The sequence below is a fragment of the Ovis canadensis genome, chromosome 20, assembly GCF_042477335.2.
Source record: "Ovis canadensis isolate MfBH-ARS-UI-01 breed Bighorn chromosome 20, ARS-UI_OviCan_v2, whole genome shotgun sequence".
Classification (NCBI taxonomy): domain Eukaryota; kingdom Metazoa; phylum Chordata; class Mammalia; order Artiodactyla; family Bovidae; genus Ovis; species Ovis canadensis.
In genome coordinates this window covers 25096092-25116430 of record NC_091264.1, presented here as the reverse complement: position 1 = coordinate 25116430, position 20339 = coordinate 25096092, and the positions used below count along the sequence as shown (strand labels likewise).

The 20339-nt window shown below is 43.4% G+C and overlaps 1 protein-coding gene across 33 annotated transcripts in view; it reads left to right on the top strand.

Annotated features, from left to right (window-relative positions):
- Window positions 1-20339, top strand: part of SLC26A8 (solute carrier family 26 member 8) — an 83184-nt gene that overhangs the window by 55180 nt on the left and 7665 nt on the right. For 25 of the 33 annotated variants that reach the window (XM_069564194.1, XM_069564203.1, XM_069564186.1 and 22 more), the window contains 8 exons: window positions 2116-2263; window positions 3205-3318; window positions 8570-8647; window positions 13866-13961; window positions 15281-15387; window positions 15469-15538; window positions 15933-16025; window positions 16131-16262. In XM_069564194.1, coding sequence (XP_069420295.1) covers window positions 2116-2263; window positions 3205-3318; window positions 8570-8647; window positions 13866-13961; window positions 15281-15387; window positions 15469-15538; window positions 15933-16025; window positions 16131-16262 — 838 coding nt within the window. The remainder of the gene's footprint in view (window positions 1-2115; window positions 2264-3204; window positions 3319-8569; window positions 8648-13865; window positions 13962-15280; window positions 15388-15468; window positions 15539-15932; window positions 16026-16130; window positions 16263-20339) is intronic. The other 8 variants (XM_069564201.1, XM_069564212.1, XM_069564219.1 and 5 more) reach the window with 2 other exon arrangements.

Below are 20339 nucleotides of genomic sequence, written 5' to 3'. Positions count from 1 at the left end.
ATAACTTTCCTTCCAAGGAGTAAGTGTCTTTTAATTTCATGGCTGCAGTCACCATCTGCAGTGATTTTGGAGCCCCAAAACAAAGTCTGACACTGTTTCTACTGTTTCCCCATCTATTTCCCATGAAGTGATGGGACCAGATGCCATGATCTTTGTTTTCTGAATGTTGAGCTTTAAGCCAACTTTTTCACTCTCTTCTTTCACTTTGATCAAGAGGCTTTTTAGTTCCTCTTCACTTTCTCCCATAAGGGTGGTATCATCTGCATATCTCAGGTTATTCATATTTCTCCTGGCAATCTTGATTCCAGCTTGTGTTTCTTCCAGTCCAGCGTTTCTCATGATGTACTCTGCACAGAAGTTAAATAAGCAGGGTGACAATATACAGCCTTGACGTACTCCTTTTCCCATTTGGAACCAGTCTGTTGTTCCATGTCCAGTTCTAACTGTTGCTTCCTGACCCAGCATTTCTACTTCTGGAAATGTACTTCCCCCAAATTATACTCCCCCCAAGAGCAGTATCTTGAAGAGATATTTTTGCACCTATGTTCATAATAGCACTACTCACGATGGCTGAAATGTGGAAGAAACAATAAATGTCCATCAATGGATGAATGAATAAACAGAATGTGTTATATCCATCCAATAGAATATTATTGAACCTTGAAAAGGAAGGAAATTCTGGCATTAGCTACAACATAGATGAACCTCAAGGGCATTATTCTAAGTGAAATAAGCCAATCACAAAAAGATAATTACTATTTGAGCCCACTTATCTGGGGTACTTAGTAGTCAAAATCATAAAGACAGAAAGTCAGGTGTTTTTTGTCAGGCTGGAGGGAGGGGGGAAATGGAGGGTTATTGATTAATAAGTATAGAGTTTCAGTTTTACAAGATGAAAGAACTATGGAGTAGATGGTGGTAATGGTTGCATATTATGAATGTATTTAAAAACCGCTGAACTATACATTTAAAAGTGGGTAAAATGGTAAATTTCATGTTATGAGGATTTTACCCAGTTTTTAAAAAACTGGATAAGAACCAGAACAATTTTTATAAAGGACAATGACTAAAATTATAATTGGAAAGATTTGAGTCTGACTAGAAGGGAATACATTGAGGTTTTAGCTCTAAACCATCTTAGATATGATATCTGCCTATTGCTAACCCACTGGTATGATCTCAAATAGTGTAAATAAACCATTTTTCATGAAGTTTTGTAGTTTTGCCTGCTCTATTTGTTGCCACTGGCGCTTAGCAGAAACCTCAAACTAGAAGATAAGCACATCATGTTCTCGTAATGGCCTTTGTAACTGGGCTTGATTTGCTGGCAGTTTTGGCAAGCTGCTGCCTCAGTTTCTTTTTTTATCTCTTAATTTTTTGAAAAAAGGTCAGGCCTGGGACTTCCCTGGTGGTCCACTGGTTAAGAATCCTCCAGCCAGCCTGGATGGGAGGGCAGTTTGGGGGAGAAGTGCATGAGTACTCATTCATGTCCAATTCTGCGAATCCATGGACTATAGCCCACCAGGCTCCTCTGTCCATGGGATTTCCCAGACAAGAATACTGGGGTGGGCTGCCATTTCCTACTCCAGGGGATCTTCCCAACCCAGAAACCCAACCCAAATCTCTTGCTTGGCAGGCAGATTCTTTACCTTTGAGCCACCAGGGAAGGCCTTAATTGGCTATACCTCAATATAAAATTAAAAGTTAAAAAAAAAAAATCCACCTGCCAATGCAGGGGATACCCTTTCGATCCTGGGTCCAGGAAGATCCCACATGTGGCAGGCCGACTGTGCCCATGGGCCACAACTACCAAACCAGTGCTCTAGAGCCGGAGCGCCGCAGCTACTAAAGCTCCTACGCCTAAAGCCTGAGTTCTGCAACGAGGGAAGCCACCCGGTGAGAAGCCCGTGCACCACACTAGAGAGTAGCTCCCACTTGCTGCCACTAGAGAAAGCCCACGTGCAGCAATGAGAGCCTAAAGCAGCCAAAAATAAATAAATGTTTAAAAGGTGTCAGGCCTTTTGATACAGATGATGAAGGTATGATGAGAATAGAGGGGGGAGGTGCCCATAATGACTCCTGCTACCTAGGAATAATTCCACCATTTTATTCCAGCTTCCTGTTTCCTGTAACACCAGATATGAGCAATCTTACTGAAGTTCTTGCAGAATCGTTCTCCTTAGCTTTAGTGAGCTCGTTTTTGCTCATATTTCTGGGCAAGAAGATCGCCAGTTTCCATAACTATGACGTCAATTCCAACCAGGTGAGAGGGCAAGCCTTTCTATTACTTTCTTGGACCCTTTGATCTTTGTTCTCTAACCTGAGCCTTCTGCTAAAATGAAGACTGTACCCAGAGAGTCACTTGGACCACTAGTTGAGCTACAATTAAATAAGGGAGAAGTGTGACATCCTTAACTCTGAAGCTACCTGAATTAATATGCATGTTGTTGCTCTAGAATAGATACAGGGTAGGGAGGCATATGTTGTTAAGTTGGCAGGGTTCCTCTCCTCTCCTTTTAGCTTCCTTTCCACCAAGTCCTTAGAAGTCAACCACATACCAAGGCACAACAAGAAATACAGTGGAATGTCAAAACTAGGCTAATAGCATAATTCAGTTGGTTTCTCAGAAATAGTCATTGTCACTTTTTAAAAAGAGTCTCCAACCATTCTGAGTTTGGCCCATTCCCTAGAAATCAAAAAGGAAACATGGGGACTTCTCTGGCGGTTCAGTGGTTAGGACTTGGTGCTTTCACTGCTGTGGCCCAAGATTCAATCCCTGGTCAGGGAACGAAGATCACACAAGCCCCGTGGCATGGGCTGGTGCCTCGTGGTTAGGAGCCCAGGCTTTCACTCCAAGGCCCAGGTTCCATTGGTGTCCCGCTTTGACTTTAGGATAGTATAAAAGGAAGCAAGAAAATAGTACTTTGTGTCTCTCTGTCATCCTAGTGATCATGTGAAAGAGAATAATGAGGCAAAAGTCTCGTTTTCTCACTTTGAGGGCTTTCCTTGTGATCTTCAGCTAAAGTGAAGAAATCAGATTTGCCATCCTTCAGTTCTTTCCAATAATCTTTCAGTGTTATTTGAAGTGATATAAACAACCCTATCTTCATATACAAGAAATAACAGTGTAACTTTAGTGCAAACTCAAGTCAGCCTTCTTCTTCGACAAACAGCGGGCCTAAAGTATTTGCCATTTCTTTACAGGATTTAATAGCCATTGGCCTTTGCAATGTCATCAGTTCATTTTTCAGATCTTACGTGTTTACTGGTGCTGTTGCCAGGACCATTATTCAGGATAAAACTGGAGGAAGACAACAGGTGTGTGCAATAGAATTTGATCTCTAATATAGAGATAATTATATCTGTTTATATGTATATTCACAGAAGGGGATTATATATTAGTTTAACCATACTGCCGTTTTACAGTTATGCTTGTTGGGAGAGATTTGTATTATGCTTGTTGGATCTCATGCTTGGCTTAATTTTTGCTTAGCTTTTGTCTTAAAAGCTATCTGTCAATGAGGAATTTGAAGATCATTTTCTGTAAAAATATTATTGTTAAAGGCTTCTATATATTAGCCCATAAGAAGCTACTTTCCATGTAGCAAAGCTAAAAGATAATATTTCAGGTAAACCAACTATCACCTATTAACATTTTTTTTCTATGGGGAGATACATTCTCAGTCCTAGTCTGTGAAAGTAATAAGACAACTCTTGCCTTCTTGATAGCAGGACTAGAAACTTTTCTAACTCCTCAAAGGACATGGCAGGAGGCTCTGGTCTTTGTCTAGGTGAGCTTATGGAATTTACGTTCATTCTACCTTTGTGTAAGAGAAAATTGTCTAGGTCAGATCCTCTTCAGGTATCCTGAATTAGTAAACTAAATATATGGGGATATGGAAGGGAAGAGGGAAAGAAGAATGGTGGCAAAGTTTTAAAGGCAAGCTCTCTGTCCAGTTTTCCGGCATGAGATTTTCTAAGTCCAATATTCATGCATTTTAGACTGACCAGATAAAAGTTACAGTTTACAACATGAGAGGTATCCCATCTCAGTTACGTAGCATGAGTAAGTGTCAAAGAACTATCAGAATTGAACCTGGAATAAGCCCATGGACTGAGTCAGGGTTCAGGAGGCAGAGAAGCAGAAGCCAAAGACAAGCTGGGGCCACAGCAGCACAGCGGCGGGGCGGGGGGGGGGGGGGGTCGTCACTGTGGTCAGAAAGGAAAGTGTCAGGGGCTTCCCTGGTGGTCCAGTGGCTGAGACTTTGCCTTCCAATGCAGGGGGTGTGGGATCAGTCTCTGGCTGGGAAGCCAAAATCCCACACATACCTTGGGGCCAAAAAAACAAAACATAATGCAGAAGCAATATTGTAACAAATTCAATAAAGACTTTAAAAATGGACCACATTAAAAAAAACCTTAAAGTGTCAGAAGAATGGACACAAAACTCGAATGGGGAAAGAGAAAGTGTCACAGCTTATGGGTGAAATATCAGGTGAAAGCTAACAAAAGAAGACTGGCCAGTGGTGAGAGCACAGGTCTAGAGTAAGACTGTATAATTTTATGTGGACTGAGTTTTGTTGTCAGAGAGTTTCTACCAAGCACACTGGCCTTTAAGGGGTAGCTCTTCTGCACTACTGTCTGATCAGAGAAGGAAGATGAGTTTTGTTAAAAAACAGTGATGTTCTATGCAAGTGAAGTCAAAATAAGAGGATTTTATGATATGAAGAAATGGAAATAGCTTTTCCAGACATCAGTTCCCTTTAACCTGTGACCACACGCTTTGTTTATTTAGTATACAAGCATAACAAATTTGGGGAGAAAAGATGTACATGGTGGAAAAAAAATCACAGTGCAAGTAAAATTAAGTGCAGAATAAATACAATAAATGTTAAAGTGCCATAAATACTTCTGGAAGGAGAATGATGGAGGAAGTGGGGCTTTTCTGGATCCCCATAAGAGGTTTAGAGTATGTGTAGATGGAGGGAAGGAAGACGGGCTTCAGTTCAGCTTTGGCATTGCCTTTAGCCTGTTGGGCAAAGTGACTCTCGTCCTGTTTTCTGCTGTGGCTTCGTTCTCCCCTGCCAAAGACATCTCTCTCTGTGGCGCAGTGGCCCTTCACAGGGAATCATGTCCCTCAGGATGCTGGTAAGCTCTTCCCCAAGACCCTGACTTGCCCAGGGCAAATCACCAGTTCAAGCAGAGAACACCCCAGGCCCCTGACCCTCCACATTTGAGCTTCCCCACCTCCAATCCGAGTTTCTGATCTGGACTCACTCAGCCTTCTTCATCCCCTAGCAGGGGTTCTTCTCTCTCCCCTTCTTCTCTTGGGACTTTTTAATTAAGTCTGCCTGAGAACACCCTCATTTTTTCAAAGCTCCCCAGGACTGCAGGAAAGAGAAGCTCAGGGGCTGGCTCTATTTGACATGACCGGCCACCAAGAGCCACTTACGTGTGCGTGTATGTATGTCTGACATACATAAACACTGTGTAAAATGCGTCTGGATTTCACTTTAATTTCTCCCTGTCTAGAAACTTGTCTTCACTGGTTGCAGCAAAACCTATCAGCCCTTCCAGCCCTGGCCTGAACCTTAAGTGATGGCAGGCCAGCCGAACTGCCCTCCCTCTTCTAGCTGATCCAGTTCTGATCCTGTGTTTCCCTCTTCTCTATGATTGTGTTCCTTTCCTTGTCCCCTGCTTTCCAAAGATGAGCCTTCTCGCCTTGTCCCCAAGCTCCCAGAACTGCTTTACGCTATTCCTTTTTTTTTTTTTTTAAGTTGGAGCTTTGCAATGTTGCGTTAGTTTCTGCTGTACTGTCATGAGTCTGTTTTATGTATACACATAACCCCTCCCTTTTGGATCGTCCCCAACCCCCTCTCCAACCCCAGGTCATCACAAAGCACGGAGCCAAGCTCCCTGTGCTACAGAGCAGCTCCCCACTAACTACTTTTCATCCAGTATGTATGTAGCATGTGTCAGTCCTACTCTCCAGTTCATCCCACCCTCCTCTTCCAGGTCTGTGTCCATGTACGTGTCCATTCTCTACGTCTGTGTCTTTATTCCTGCCCTGCAAATAGGCTCATCTGTACCATTTTTCTAGATTCCACATGTATGCATTTATGCATTTGTTTTTCTCTTTCTGACTTACTTCATTCCCAGAATTGCTTTTAAAAATGAGTTAGTATTTTTAAAAAAGAAAAGAAAGAAATCATCACAAAAGGAAATGAGTTGCATTCTCTTTAGAGAAAACAAATGGGGCTGTGGAGAGAGCCTGGATTTTGGAGTCAGTTGGCCAGGTGGATTGAAACCTGACCCGGTAGTTCCTAGATGTGTGACCTTGGGAAGTTACCTTCACTTTCTGGGGCTCTAGTCCTCATCGATAAGATGGAGATAAGGATAACCTTTCAGTTGTGAGAATTAAACTGGATGACAGCAGAGCTTCTACCCCAGGTCCCTAGTGTGCTGGTTGGGGTATGGTAATGTTCTGTCCACTGATGGTGGAGCAGTTGTTGTCTAAGGCTCTTCATGTCACTTGTGGCTGTGCTTTATGAGAACTCGCATTGCGTTGAGTCTCTGGGAAGAAGGTAGGGTCAGTCTTGGTTCAAGAAAGCCTGAAAAAGTGATGGAAAATCAGAGCGGAAAAGCAAAACATGCATGAGATGTCAAGTTGTATTAATACATGCTTGCTGCCTCTAGGCCCCGTTCATGTGCTGAGTCTGGGATTCTGAGACTCACCATGCATCCTCCTAAGGCACAACGCCACCAAGGATGGCCCTCTGACCCCAAAGCCCACTCCTCTCGTGTGCAGCCATGAAAGTGAAAGTGAAAGTCACTCAGTCGTGTCTGACTCTTTGTGACCCCGTGGACTATGCAGTCCATGGAATTCTCCAGGCCAGAATACTGGAGTGGGTAGCCTTTCCCTTCTCCAGAGGATCTTCCCAACCCAGGATTGAACCCAGGTCTCCTGCATTGCAGGCAGATTCTTTACTAGCTGAGCTATCAGGGAAGCAGCCTTGGGGGACAGACAATTATTGGCAAGCCTCCCTGAGCAGCCAGATTTATGGGATTTCCGTGTTTGGTCTATCGTCATTTTAAACTAGGTTTTATACAGCTAATTTTATACAGCTAATGTCTTTGTTCCCCTAAAAGTCATCCAAAGAACTCTGGAGGAAAGGAGTAGTAGGAAGGAGAAGTCCTGATATGGTTTCCTGTGCTAGGCAAAGCAGTTTCTTCTATAGCGCGAGATCACCTGAAGCTAGACCCTAAAATTTAGTGTGGCAACAGGCTGAGATATACACTGGCTGGAGATGCTTATGGCTTCAGTTACCTTTTTCAGTTCCACAGTGTATAAAATGTTCGCCACAAGAACTTCCTGAGTTTCAGTTACAGTGATCCATTTTCCTGACTCCTTCTGCCTACATTCTTCTCTCAGGGTTCAACTTTTCCACACTGGGCTGGTCCCATAGCTGTGAACCAGTCCGGGTGGGAAAAAAAGGAAGCAGAACATTGATTTCATTGCAATTATTTTCAGTGACATGTTTCTATGGCAAATAGCAGTGAGCAGTGAGAGAGAACCCAATAGGAAGTCTTTTTCACACCTAATAAAAAAGAGGAAAAAAATTAGACAATCATTGCCACATGGTCACTTAATGGTTTAGATTTAAAGTTGCTTGTTTGTGCTAGTATGTGCTGTTGTTTTGATTTGTGGCTACAGTTTTATCCCCCCTTCCACCCTTATCACCATGGGAAATTACACTGCTTTGTATGATTTTTTTCTGTTTAAGTAGGGACTTAACCAATGGAAGTTTATCAACAGAGGATATAATGAGTTCAAGATTATGTCCAGGGAGCCTTAAGATTATAAAGGGAACTATGTTTTTTTAGCTTTCTACCTGTATCTGACAATCTGAATCACTGCTTCCCAAGTAGTACGAACCCAGAGGAGTCAACCCAGCTGGAACAGGATCCAGAGCTGCTATCAACAGCCCTGACTCATGTTCGTTAAACTTTCTTTTTCTTTTTTTTTTTTTAATGGCATTGAGGCAGAGAGAAGCAAAAGTAGGAAAATCAAAAGTGAATATCACGGTATTAAGATGAAGCACCACTGAAGCTGTTAGATGGGAAGCCATCCAAACCCCAAAAGAGCGAAGTGGAACAGTTGGGATTTTAGGGCTTTCAGTGATGGGTCTACCAGGGCTTTTTAAAACTATTCAAAGAAGGTTGAAGTTCGGAGGAAATGAAGGCCAGATTTTAGGAGACTTCAGATTCACAGCACAAAGCAATGGCAAAATAGATTCAGATATCCAAGCCCATCTGGAACTTTTCAGGAAACCTTGATACATGCAGTCAATGAGTATTTATTGAGTACCTGGTGTGTGTTGAGGATTGTGACAAGAACTGACAGTGTCAGCTTACCGAAAATGCACTGATGTTAGCTGGTCATACATACGCAGCCCCTTCTAAGAAAGAAACAAAAATGACATGCTTGTCACCAAGCAGAAGGCCTCAGTTGCAGACGGGGACCAGTCCATTCCTGATGATCTCTCTCCAACTGGCTCTGTCTCCTCAGTTTGCATCTCTGGTAGGCGCAGGCCTCATGCTGCTCCTGATGATGAAGATGGCACACTTTTTCTACAAACTGCCAAACGTAAGTGGACCTGATCAGATGCCTGAGTCAGATCATGTCTTGGTGGGGGCATCTCTGAGGGGAACTGCATTCTGCTCATCTCCAGTGGTTGCCCCAGGCTATTTCTGGTTCCTTTCCTTTAAAATAACTGCCTCTACCATACAGGATTTCCCTGGTGGCTCATATGGTAAAGAATCCACCTGCGATGCAGGAGACCTAGGTTTGATCTGTGGGTTAGGAAGATCCCTGTGGGAGGGCATGGCAACCCACTCTAGTATTATTATTTTTTAATTGAAGGATAATTGCTTTACAGATTTTTGTTGTTTTCTGTCAAACCTCAACACTCCAGTATTCTTGCCTGGAGAATCCCCATGGACAGGATCACAAAGAGTTGGACACAAATGAGTGACTAAGCACCTCACAGGACTAGGAGTTAAACACGATAATATGTATAATGTAGAGAGAACAGTTTTGAGCTAATCATAAGCGCTCAAGAAACAATTGTGATTCTTCTCATCCTCATTAATCTTTTTTTAAAAATTGCTTTAGCTATAAAGTAAGCTTTTAGAAGTAAGGATTCAGTTAAATATGACCAAAATAGACTTCAGATGCCAGAACGCCCATTACCAACACAGGCTTGGAAACTCATTGTGCATTCATGCCATCTGTTTTCCTAAACAGTTTCCAGAAGTCCTTGTTCTGCATTCATGTGAACTCAATCTCCCTACCGCTCCCACCCTGCCTTTTGGTCAGTTCACAACACTAAAAGTTGAGTTTTAATTCTGTATTCAGCTAGAATGCCTCTGTGTACTTACATGCCATTTCTTCCCTTTGTGTGAAAAGAATGATGACTTTACATTTAGAGATGCCAGTTGCATTAATTACTGACTATAATCAATTTGTTCTAAGTTACAGTATAGGTCAATGCCCAGTGTCCATGATTTCTTTTGAAATTTCCTCCAGGTTCCCTTTAGTCATTTTTAGATAGTGCTAAGATGGGGAGGTAGGGCTTCCCTGGTAGCTCAGTGGTAAAGAATCTGCCTGCAATGCAGGAGACCTGGGTTCAATCCCTGGCTTGGGAAGATCCCCTGAAGGAAGGGCATGGCAACCCACTCCAGTACTCTTGCCTGGAGAATAACATGGACAGAGGAACCTGGTGGGCTACAGTCCATAGGGTCACACAGAGCTGGACATGACTGAAGCGACTAAGCAGCAGCAGCAAGGGAGGAGATTTTACTCCTGGTCCAGGAGCTTGGTTACCCACTGATGTAGCAGTCCCTAAGCTGGAGTGGTTGTAAATATTATACCCATCCTTTTGAACATGTTTGGGACTTCCCTGGTGGTTCAGTGGTAAAGAATTCGCCTGCCAAGCAGGAGACACAGGTTCAATCCCTGGGTCAGGAAGATGCCCTGGAGAAGGAAATGACAACCCACCCCAGCCCAGTATTCTTGCCTGAGAAATCCCATGGACAGAGGAGCCTGGCAAGCTACAGTCCATGGGGTTACAAAAGAGTTGGACACGACTTAGCAACTAAACAACATTTCCACCTGGTGACTATCACGTTTCAGTAGAACAGGACCATCTTAAGCCTGTTGCTGCCTTTGGTTCTTGTGATTCAGGGATCTTGGAAACCAGCCATGGAATATATGCATGGTGGGTGGGATTAAGCTTGTGTTTATCACACAAGCTGTCTTTTGATTCCCAGCAGAAGTCATCTCCAGAATGGAGCTTATGCAGCATCTTTGGAGCTATAACTCTTGGGAGTCTATTTTTGGTGGGCCACTCACCAATTTACTTTGGACAGTGATATTTTTCCTTTATAGCCTGAAGAATCAGAATTTTTAAAAAAAAATCTCAAATAAAAATCCGTCCGAATTCACTGCAGGGTAGTGATAAAAGTAAGGCTTCCCAGATGGTTCAGTGGTAAAGAATCTTCCTGCCAAGTCAGCAGATGCAGGAGATATGGGATCGATCCCTGGGTTGGGAAGATCCCCTGGAGAAGGAGATTGCAACCCACTCTGGTATTCTTGCCTCAAAAATCCCATGGACAGAGGTGGGTTACAGTCCACCTTACAGAGGTGGGTTACAGTGGGGTTCCAAAGAGTCCCACATGCATGCATGCACAGTGATAAAAGCAGGTAAGCCCCTCCTTACAATAAATATGTTGGGGATAGAACAGCCCCTGCCTTTGGCCAACCATGTTCTAGCACGTTATTTTTACATCATCTAGTTAGGATGTTGCTGGGTGAGAAAATGCGAACACAATCTGATCAGTGGAATAACTGAATTTCTATAACCGTGGCTCTCTCTGAGGATTAAACTATGAATGATTCCTTCCTGATTTTATTGGAGTGTAACTGCTTTACAACGTTCTGTTAGTTTCTGCAGTACAGCATCGTGAGTCAGCCGTATGTATGCATATGTCCCCTCCCTGTTGAGCTTCCCCTCCCATCCCACCCCTCTAGGAAGCACCTATTCTTCCTTCTGTGAATGACTATGGGCAGTTTGTTGCAAAATTCTTGGGAGAGTAATTGGTAGAGCATCCTGGCAAGGATCTCAACTAGTGAGCAAGGGACCCAATATACATTTTTTTTTTAATGTAATACATATTGTTCCAATTTTGTGTGGAAAAAAATACATAGGCTATACCAAAATGTTATCTCTTGTATGATGGGAAATATATAAATTCAATTCTTCTTTGCACATGAGCATGTTTTATCTTAAATATTCAGAAAGGTAAAATTTTTATTGTATATTTCATGAAAAAGATTTGTTTCCCTGTCATACTCGGTGTGTGTGGTCAGTTTTTCAGCCCTGTCCAACTCTTTGTGACCCCATGAACTGTAGCCCACCAGGCTCCTCTGTCCATGGAATTCCCCAAGCAAGAACACTGCAACAGTTGCCATTTCCTGCTCCAGGGAATCTTCCTGACCCAGGTATCAGACTCACGTCTCCAGTGTCTCCTGCATTGGCAGGTGGATTCTTTACCACTGAGATACCTCAGGAGCCCTCGTACTTCATACCTCAAGAGCCCTCGTACTTCATACCTCAAGCCAAAAGTCTTATAAAGTTGAAGTTGAATTTCTTGTCTTTTCTACCACATCTCCCTGCTAATTGCAGAAATTTGGGGAGATTCTTGACTGGTAAGAAGATAAAGCTGCAAAACAAGTAATTTCTGCTGACTTCATTTTTGTTCCTCCTGCCCCTGCTGACTTGTTGCATCCAGCTGGTCACTGAGTAACCTCAGAGAACCAGAGTCAGCCCGGGTCCAAGCCACTTCCAAAAGTGGGATCAGCTCAAATTGGCTAGATGGCTATGAAAAGGATGAGAAACGTATCTTAAAGTCTGTGAGATTTTACTTTGAGGCCCTGATGATTTTATACCCCTATGGATATTGATCTTCATTTTCTTATACTTAAGACACTGTCTTTCCATTACGAAAGGAGACATGCTTACTTTTTAAACTTTGGAAAATTCATAATAGATAAAAATCTATTTTTTTAGATAGATTGGTCACACACTGAGGTGGCAGTCCCTGAAGCCACAATCACAAATAAACCACTATTAACATTTTGGCATATACCTAACCCATATTATTCTCTATAAACAGATGGTATTTACTTTGTATGTTGTTATTAGTCACTAAATCATGTCTGACTCTTTGCAACCCATGAACTGTAGCCTGCCAGGCTCCTCTATCCATGGGATTTCCCAGACAAGAACATTGGAGTGGGTTGCCATTTCCTTCTCCAGGGGATCTTCCCAACCACAAGGATCGAACCTGCGTCTCCTGCATTGGCAGGCAGATTCTTTACCACTGAACCACCAGGGAAGCAGCCTTTCCATTGTGTAATTGTGATCTAACTGTACACACAATCTGGTATTCTTGTTAACTTCATATATAACATGATACTCTTACTATCACTTATTAGTCAGTTTAAATTAGTTTATCTGAGGTTTTAACTTATAAATAACACAACAATGAGCAATTTTGTACATCTGCCCTTTTCTATATTTAGGATAGATTTCTAAGGGGAAAACAAAAGTTCTGTATGAAAGCATATCAATCAGTATTTCTTGCTCGGTTCCTTCAGCCATGTCTAAGTCTTTGCAACCCTATGAACTGTAGCCTGCCAGGCTCCTCTGTCCATGGGCTTTTCCAGGCATATACTGGAGTGGGTTGCCATGTCCTTCTCCAAGGGATCTTCCCAATCCAGGGGTCAAATCTGCATATTTTAAGTCTCCTGCATTGATAGGTGGGTTCTTTACCACTAATGCCCCCCTGGGAAGCCCTAGTATTTCTTAATATATTGCCAAATTATTTTTCAAGAGGGCAATACCCATTTTTAATGGAATGTCCTCAGTGTTTTAAATTTGCTAATTTAATTTGATGGTATCTCACTCTTGAAATAATCATAGTACATCAGGATTAGGCTTGGGATTAAAAAAAAAAAACACCAAATTGAAATTATTTCAGAATTTCTGTGAGTGGAAATTCTCTTAATTTTGTCATCCCATCTGAGAATGGTTTCTAAGCAACATCAGTCACATAGGTTATGTCAAGCAAACTAGACAAAGCAAGGTCAAATAAGCACAGAATAGGACACATGGCCAAAGGTGCCCAGCCTTCCTATGGGCCTTGCCTCATCCTTACACCAGAAGTGACAACATGGAAATGGAAGGGACTAGATGATCGTAACTTGCGGCTACTCTTCCTCTCACCGTCTGTGTAAGTAACCAGCGATCTGACTCTAAAAGGGGCATGTGGGAACTTCCCTTGTGGTCCAGTGGTTAAAACTTCGCCTTCCAATCCAGGGGGGTATGAGTTCAATCCCTGGTCTGGGAGCTAAGATTCCACGTGTCCTGCAGCCATAAAAAACCAAAACATAAAACAGAAACAATATTGTAACAAATTCAATAAGGACTTTTTAAAATGGTCCACATTCAAAAAACTCTAAAATAAAAGGGGCTTTTGAGAGCTGTCACTGGGCAAATGTGTCACATGGCCTTGCTGTGTCTTGTGTGTTTGACAAATTATAAAGGTGAGCAGAGACAAATGTGGAGAATACTTATTTGATTGGACAATGAGTTGTAGCACAGACCTGGTATTTGTATGCAATACTAGTGCAGAATACCTCTGTGTGGCAAGGCTGACCAAGTCTCTGTGGTTCCTTTGTGGAAATTTGGAAGCTTTACCCCTGAAGGGAAAATGAAGCAGGGTTTATTTTTTCCCCACAGGCTATAGTGGCTGGTATTATCCTGAGTAACGTCCTACCCTACCTTGAAGTTGTTTACACCCTACCCAGTCTGTGGAGGCAGAACCAGTATGACTGTGTGAGTGTAGATGCTCTGGGGAGGCTGGGAAGGACGGAGGGGAAGCCTGCCGAGAGAGGAAGAGAACAAACGGAAGTGATCAACGTGAACCCACTATCTGATGCGTCTCTGCTGTTGCTCAAAAAACGGGAGTCAAGGTCATTTGGTGCACAGAAATACTGAGACCCTATTCCAACTATATGAAGTTCGATAAAACAGAAGTAATTAAGCAGCTGCAGTTACACACAGATCTAATAAAAAGGGTTCATCATACATGGCATATTTGAATGGCTTTTAATCCGGTTAATAGAACTACATTCCAGGAGAGGGGAAACAAATCCCAACAAGAGAAGAGGGCGTCTTGCCAGGAAGAGTAACTGATGGGAGTGCTCCCCTTTTCTCTAGAGAAGAAAACTAGAGGACATACAGGGGAAATAGCAAGAAGTGAAAGATACGGGATGATGATGCAATGAGAGGAGAGGAACCCAGAAGAGGAAAGAGATCATTTTTGGATCCAGGTCTCTGAGACGTTAAGAGGGGAGTGGGGTCCAGTGTACAGTTAGAGCTTCTGGTCTTTGGAGTGGAGACAGCACTTCCAACAGCCCTGGAGAGAACAAGGGAAGGTTGAATGCAGAGACTAACAAACAAATGGCAGGTGGAGTAAACAGTTGGGGATTTTCAACCCATCTTCTTTTTTAAAAAATTGTCTATTGGGGCCTAGTTGATTCATAATGTCACGCTAGTTTCAGGTGTACAGCAAAGCGAGTCAATTATACATAAACAGGTATCCACTCCTTTTAAAACCTCTTTCCCCATATACGCAGTCGCGTACGAATGTCAGTCCCAACCTTCCAATTCATCCCGCCCCCTCAGCCTACCTTCTTTATGGAAATAAAAGTCATATCACCTGCTGAGAGACGCAGTAGGTGGTGGGACACGGGCTTGAAAAGAATGTTAAAGATGTCTAATGACTTTCATGGGTCTTAAAATAGCAACCAGTAATTTGGTGAGTGTTCTGGGTTGCTTTCCAAACAGTATGTCTAATCTCAATAACTTCTATAAAGCAGATATTATTACCCCAATTTTTCACAAGCAGAAACTGATGTTTCAAGAGAAAATTAAAGAGAGATGTGGCCGAGAACGCATAAAAGAATTGCTAGGCAGCCCTGGGGCCCAGTCCTCTGTGACAGCATCAGTCCACGTGGCTGTGGAATTTGTTCTCTAAATGCTGGGTGTTGGGAGAGAAAGGGTAAAGGTGAATTGAGGAAGAGGACTTGTGATTTTCTCAGGTCTCCTTGTTGTCACAGTCTCCCTTTCTCCTCCTTCCTCTTTTCCATAAGCTCATTTGGATGGTGACATTCATGTCTGCAATTTTACTGGGACTGGATATTGGACTAGTCGTTGCCGTAACTTTTGCCTTCTTCATCATCACTGTTCAGTCACACAGGTACTTTGTCTGGGGTAATAGGAGGTGGGCCACGTCAAGGTGAGGCAACTGTGACCTAAAGGCCAACGCATTTCCTTACAGAACTAAGATTCTCCTCCTGGGTCAGATCCCTAACACCAATATTTACAGAAGCTTCCAAGACTATCGGGAGGTAAGAATCCAAATGAGTCCCATCCTTTGCCCAAAGGATGGGATGGACCAGGCCTGCTGCGTAGTTTTTCTACCAAAAAAAAAAACCTAAGCGCCTTTGTTCCTCTCTGCTGTACTGCAGATACGCATTTACAAAGGCGGGGAAAGTGATGCAGCCAGTTAAGGATAATTTTAAATGTACTTCAGAGGGAGGAGGGCCAAGAAAAAGAGAGGTGTGAAGAAATAAGAGGGGAAAAGAAGAAAGCAGGGGGTGAAAACCAGAGGGAGGAATTTGTTAGTTCTTGATGCTTATAAAGAACACAGATTCTCCAGGATGTTCTAAGGATTTTTTTTTTCCCTTACTCCATAAAAGAGCTGAAAAATTGCCCTCAAGTGTACATAGATTTGTCTTGCAGGTTGCAAACATCCCAGGGGTGAAGATCTTCCAGTGCTGCAACGCCATCACATTTGTCAATGTCCACTACCTCAAGCGCAAGGTGTTAGAGGAGGTGAGGGCCGTCCTCTGCTTCTCCCCAGCTGCTTCCCTCTCCGTCCCAGAGTGTTCTCCCCTCCCCTACTCACCGCTTGAATTAGACCCAGCATATGTCTTTCAGATTGAAATGGTAAAGATGCCTCTTACAGACGAGGAAATTTATACCCTGTTCAGTCCAAATGAAGAGGGCGCACAGCGAGGAAAGATTTGCCGGTGTTACTGCAACTGTGATGAACCAGAGCCATTGCCCAGGGTTAGAAACACCTCTTCTTTTCTCCTACATTTTATAAAGAAATGCACTGGTAGAGTTTTTTCTTAAATTATTTATTTGTTCATTTGTATCATTGCACTGGGTCTTCGTTGCTGTGAGCAGACTTTCTGTAGTTGCAGCAAGCGGCTGCTATCTAGTGCACAGGCCTCTCATTGCAGTGATTTCTTTTGTTGCGGAGCACAGACTCTAGTGTTCTTGCCTGGAGAATCCCATGGACAGAGGAGCCTGGTGGACTACAGTCCATGGGCTTGCAAGAGTCGGACACTGCTTAGCAGCTAAACCACCACCACCACAGACTTTAGGGAACACAGGCTTCAGCAGGTGTGGCGCACGGCCTTAGCTGCCCTGCGGCAGGTGGGATCTTCCCGGACCAGTGATTGAACCAGGCAGGAGGATTCTTATCCACTGTACCACCAGGGAAGCCCCGCACTAATAGTTTTCTAAAAACAGAATGAAAAGAAAACCTAAACCCCTCCAGGGATTTTAACTCATAGATGAACCATGAATAATCAGAAATCTCCGTTTCTACTCAGAAATGGAGACAGAGGTTGCCTTTCAGGATCTTGCCCTGAGAGTAGGAGGCGGGAGGAGATGTCTCAAGCTCTGACTCCCTTCTCAATGACCAGTGGCTTATCTGAGCTCAGAGCACAGTCTGCTTGTTGGGATCGTCACTAGTTCCCTGGTTGTCCCTGTTTTCCTGGACTTTAATCTTAGCTCCCTGGTTGTAGATTTCTGAGAACGAGTGACTGAAAGATTGTTTCCTAATTTGCAGCAGGGTTAAGGGCAGGGTCAAGCTGGCTGGGGTTCCCAAGGGTCTGTCAGGGTCTCCTGATAGCACCCTGTGACCAGGGAAATGATGATGTGGTGGGGAGGGCAAAGAAGACAGGCTTCGGAAGATTATTCTAGCAACTGAGTTAAGGTGCTCATCCATTTCCAACTCAGACTTGGTCTAAATATTCCCTTTCCCCAGAGCAGGGCTGTTCATTTCCATCTTTGAGGACGTCATGTGTGCCTACACCCTGGAGTGGCTGTATCTACACACACACACACATACATGCACACACACACATTTCCCATCCCCCTCCTCACATGGGCACCGACAAATACAGAGCATGCGCTTGTGTGTGTGAGAGAGAGAGACGCAGCATGGACTGTAGCCCATCAGGCTCCTCTGTCCATTGGATTTTCTAGGCAAGAATACTCGAGTGGGTTGCCATTTCCTTCTCCAGGGGATCTTCCCATTCCGGAAATTGAACCCACATCTCCTGCGTCTCCTGCTTTGGCAGGTGGATACTGAGCCACCCCGGGAAGCCCATTCGCATTCCCATACAGCTGAATGGAGCATGCTTCTCCTGAGCTCCTGGAAAATACCAACTTCACTGCCAAACGGACTAACTCTACTAGTAGAATTAACACTGTCTCTGATTTTTATTTTGCATCCACATTGCACTGAATATGGTAGAGAGTGTTTATAGGGCATCGGAGAATATATTTTAGAGTAGGGTACAATCATCTAGTATTTGTTGGGCATACTAGGTACCCCAGAACTATGACACTATGAAAAAGAAAACCAAATGTTTAGGGGCCTCTGCCTCTAGGTCTTTCTTCTTAGTTGCGGTATAAAGCAGATAACATAAAATCCAGCATCTGAACCACTTTTCAGTGTACAGTTCAGTGGTGTTAAATACATTCACATTGTTGTGCAATCATTACCACCATGTACCTCCAGAACTTTTTCATCTCGAAAAACTGGAACTCTGACCCATTCTGCAACTTGGCATTTCCCCTCCTTTCCAGCCCCTGGCAACCACCATTAGACTTGCTGCTTCTGTGAATTTGACTATTCCAGATACCTCATATAAGTGGAATCATACCGTATTTGTCTTTTTGCAACTGGCTTATTCCCTTTGGCATAATGTCCTCAAGGTTCCTTTGGGTTGTTCTTTGTTTTAAAAGTTTTTCGTGGAAAAATCTGAACCGATACAAAAGTAGAAACAAGTATAATGAGCCTCTATGTGCCCACCAACCACTTTAAGATTTATCACATTATATTCAATCATTTCATCAATACCCCTACCCACCTATAATCCATCAAAATCACAGGATTATTTTGAAGCAATTCATGGAATTTTAGGTCAACTGAGGGAATTCCCTGGCAGTCCAGTGGTTAGGACTCTGCGCTTTCACTGCTGTGGGCCCAGGTTCAATCCCTGATCAGGGATCTGAGATTCTACAAGCTGTGCCGTATGGCCAAAAAAAGAAGAAACAAACAAACTGGAGAGACAACACTCTATTAATGTGACATTTAAGGGTTATTATTGTATTTTTTCCATCCAAAAATATACATTATTTCCCATCTCTGAGATTTAGATGTATGATATAATCAATGGCAATATTATAGTTTAATTTGCAGTGTTTTCTTTCTTGATGGCACGAAAAGTAGTGGTGATGAAAACAGGGTGGTGAAGCACAGTGAAGCATATTGCTGTGTTCTAAATTGTGTGTCTATATTCTCACAACTCTAAGACTCCAGGTGAAGAAAGATGGGCATGCACTCAAAAAGGCAGGGAAACATCACGGTAGTGATGGACTTAACCGGGCAGGAGAGAGAAAATTGGATTTACGTCAGATAGGAGAAAAGAGGACTCCCAGTCCATGAATAGGCTTGGGCAGAGACACTGAGGTAAAAGTGAGCACGGGGTTGTCAGGGTAGGGGCTTCCCCAAACGCTCAGCGGTAAAGAGTCCTCCTGAAATGCAGGAGACATGGGTTCGATCTCTGGGTCGGGATGATGCCCAAACACTCCAGTTTTTTGGGTTTTTCTTTTTGGCCTGAAAAATCTCATGGACAAAGCCACCTGGCAGGCTACAGTCCAAAGGATCACAAAGAGTCAGACACGACTGAACTACTGATCACAAGCACGTCAGAGTAAGAGGCTTGGCCTGGGCAGTAAGTTCAGGCAGACCCAGAGGGAGTGGATTGTGAAAGCTCCTGAAGGAGTGTAGAGCAGATGGAGAGGAGTGGGGAGGCTCTCGGAGGTTTATTTTTTAGTATTTATTTTTCTGTATTTATTTGGCTGCCCTGGGTCTTCACTGCAGCATGCGAACTCTCAGTTGTAGCATGTGGGATCTAGTTCCCTGACCAAGGATAGAACCCAGGGTCCCTGCATTGGGAGAGTGGAGTCTTAGCCACTGGACCACCCAGGAAGTCCCTCAGGGGTTTATTCTGCCTGGAGAACCTTGAATCTCCCCACCACTGAACCCCACCGTCAGCTGTCCCCCCAAGGCCTGGCCTCAGTGACTGTCAAGACTTGGGGAACATCTCTCTTCTTTGAACTGTAATATTATCACTTGTCCACACCATTTTTAGCAATACAATATATACTATCATGTATGATTATCTTTACATTTTTCCCTATTTTTAAAGTTTATTTCACAAGCAGCATTATTAGATTTTTCTTGAAGAAACATCATCCCAACGTATACTTCTGTAGCAAACAAATTCTTCATTTTCCCACACGCCTTCCAGTTCTTGTCCATATAGGTTGCTGTTTTTGCTCAGTCGCCAAGTTGTGTCCAACTCTTTGAGACCCCACGGACTGCAGCACACCAGGCTTCCATGTTCCTTACCATCTCCTGGAGTCGGCCCAAGTTCATGTCCATTGCATTGGTGATGCCATCCAACCGTCCCATCTTCTGTTGCCCTCTTTTCCTTCTGCCTTCAATCTTTCCAAGCATCAGGGTTTTTTTTCCCAATGAGTCAGCTGTTTGCATCAGGTGGGCCAAAGTATTGGAGCTTCCGCTTCAGCATCAGTCCTTCCAATGAGTATTCAGGGTTGATTTCCTTTATAGGTTTTTACTCATCCTTTCAATGGACATATGCCCTCTCCCCAGGTAGAATCTGGCCGCCATGACGGCAGAGTCAACATTCACCTCTTTCTTACCATTGTATTCCTGAGGCTTGGTTCTGTCCTTAAGCAATGCCAAGCACGCCAGGCCCATTAGGAGGGTGAGAGGAGTGGAAGGTAAATACAGCCATGCTTTAGGAACTTTTGTCTTCT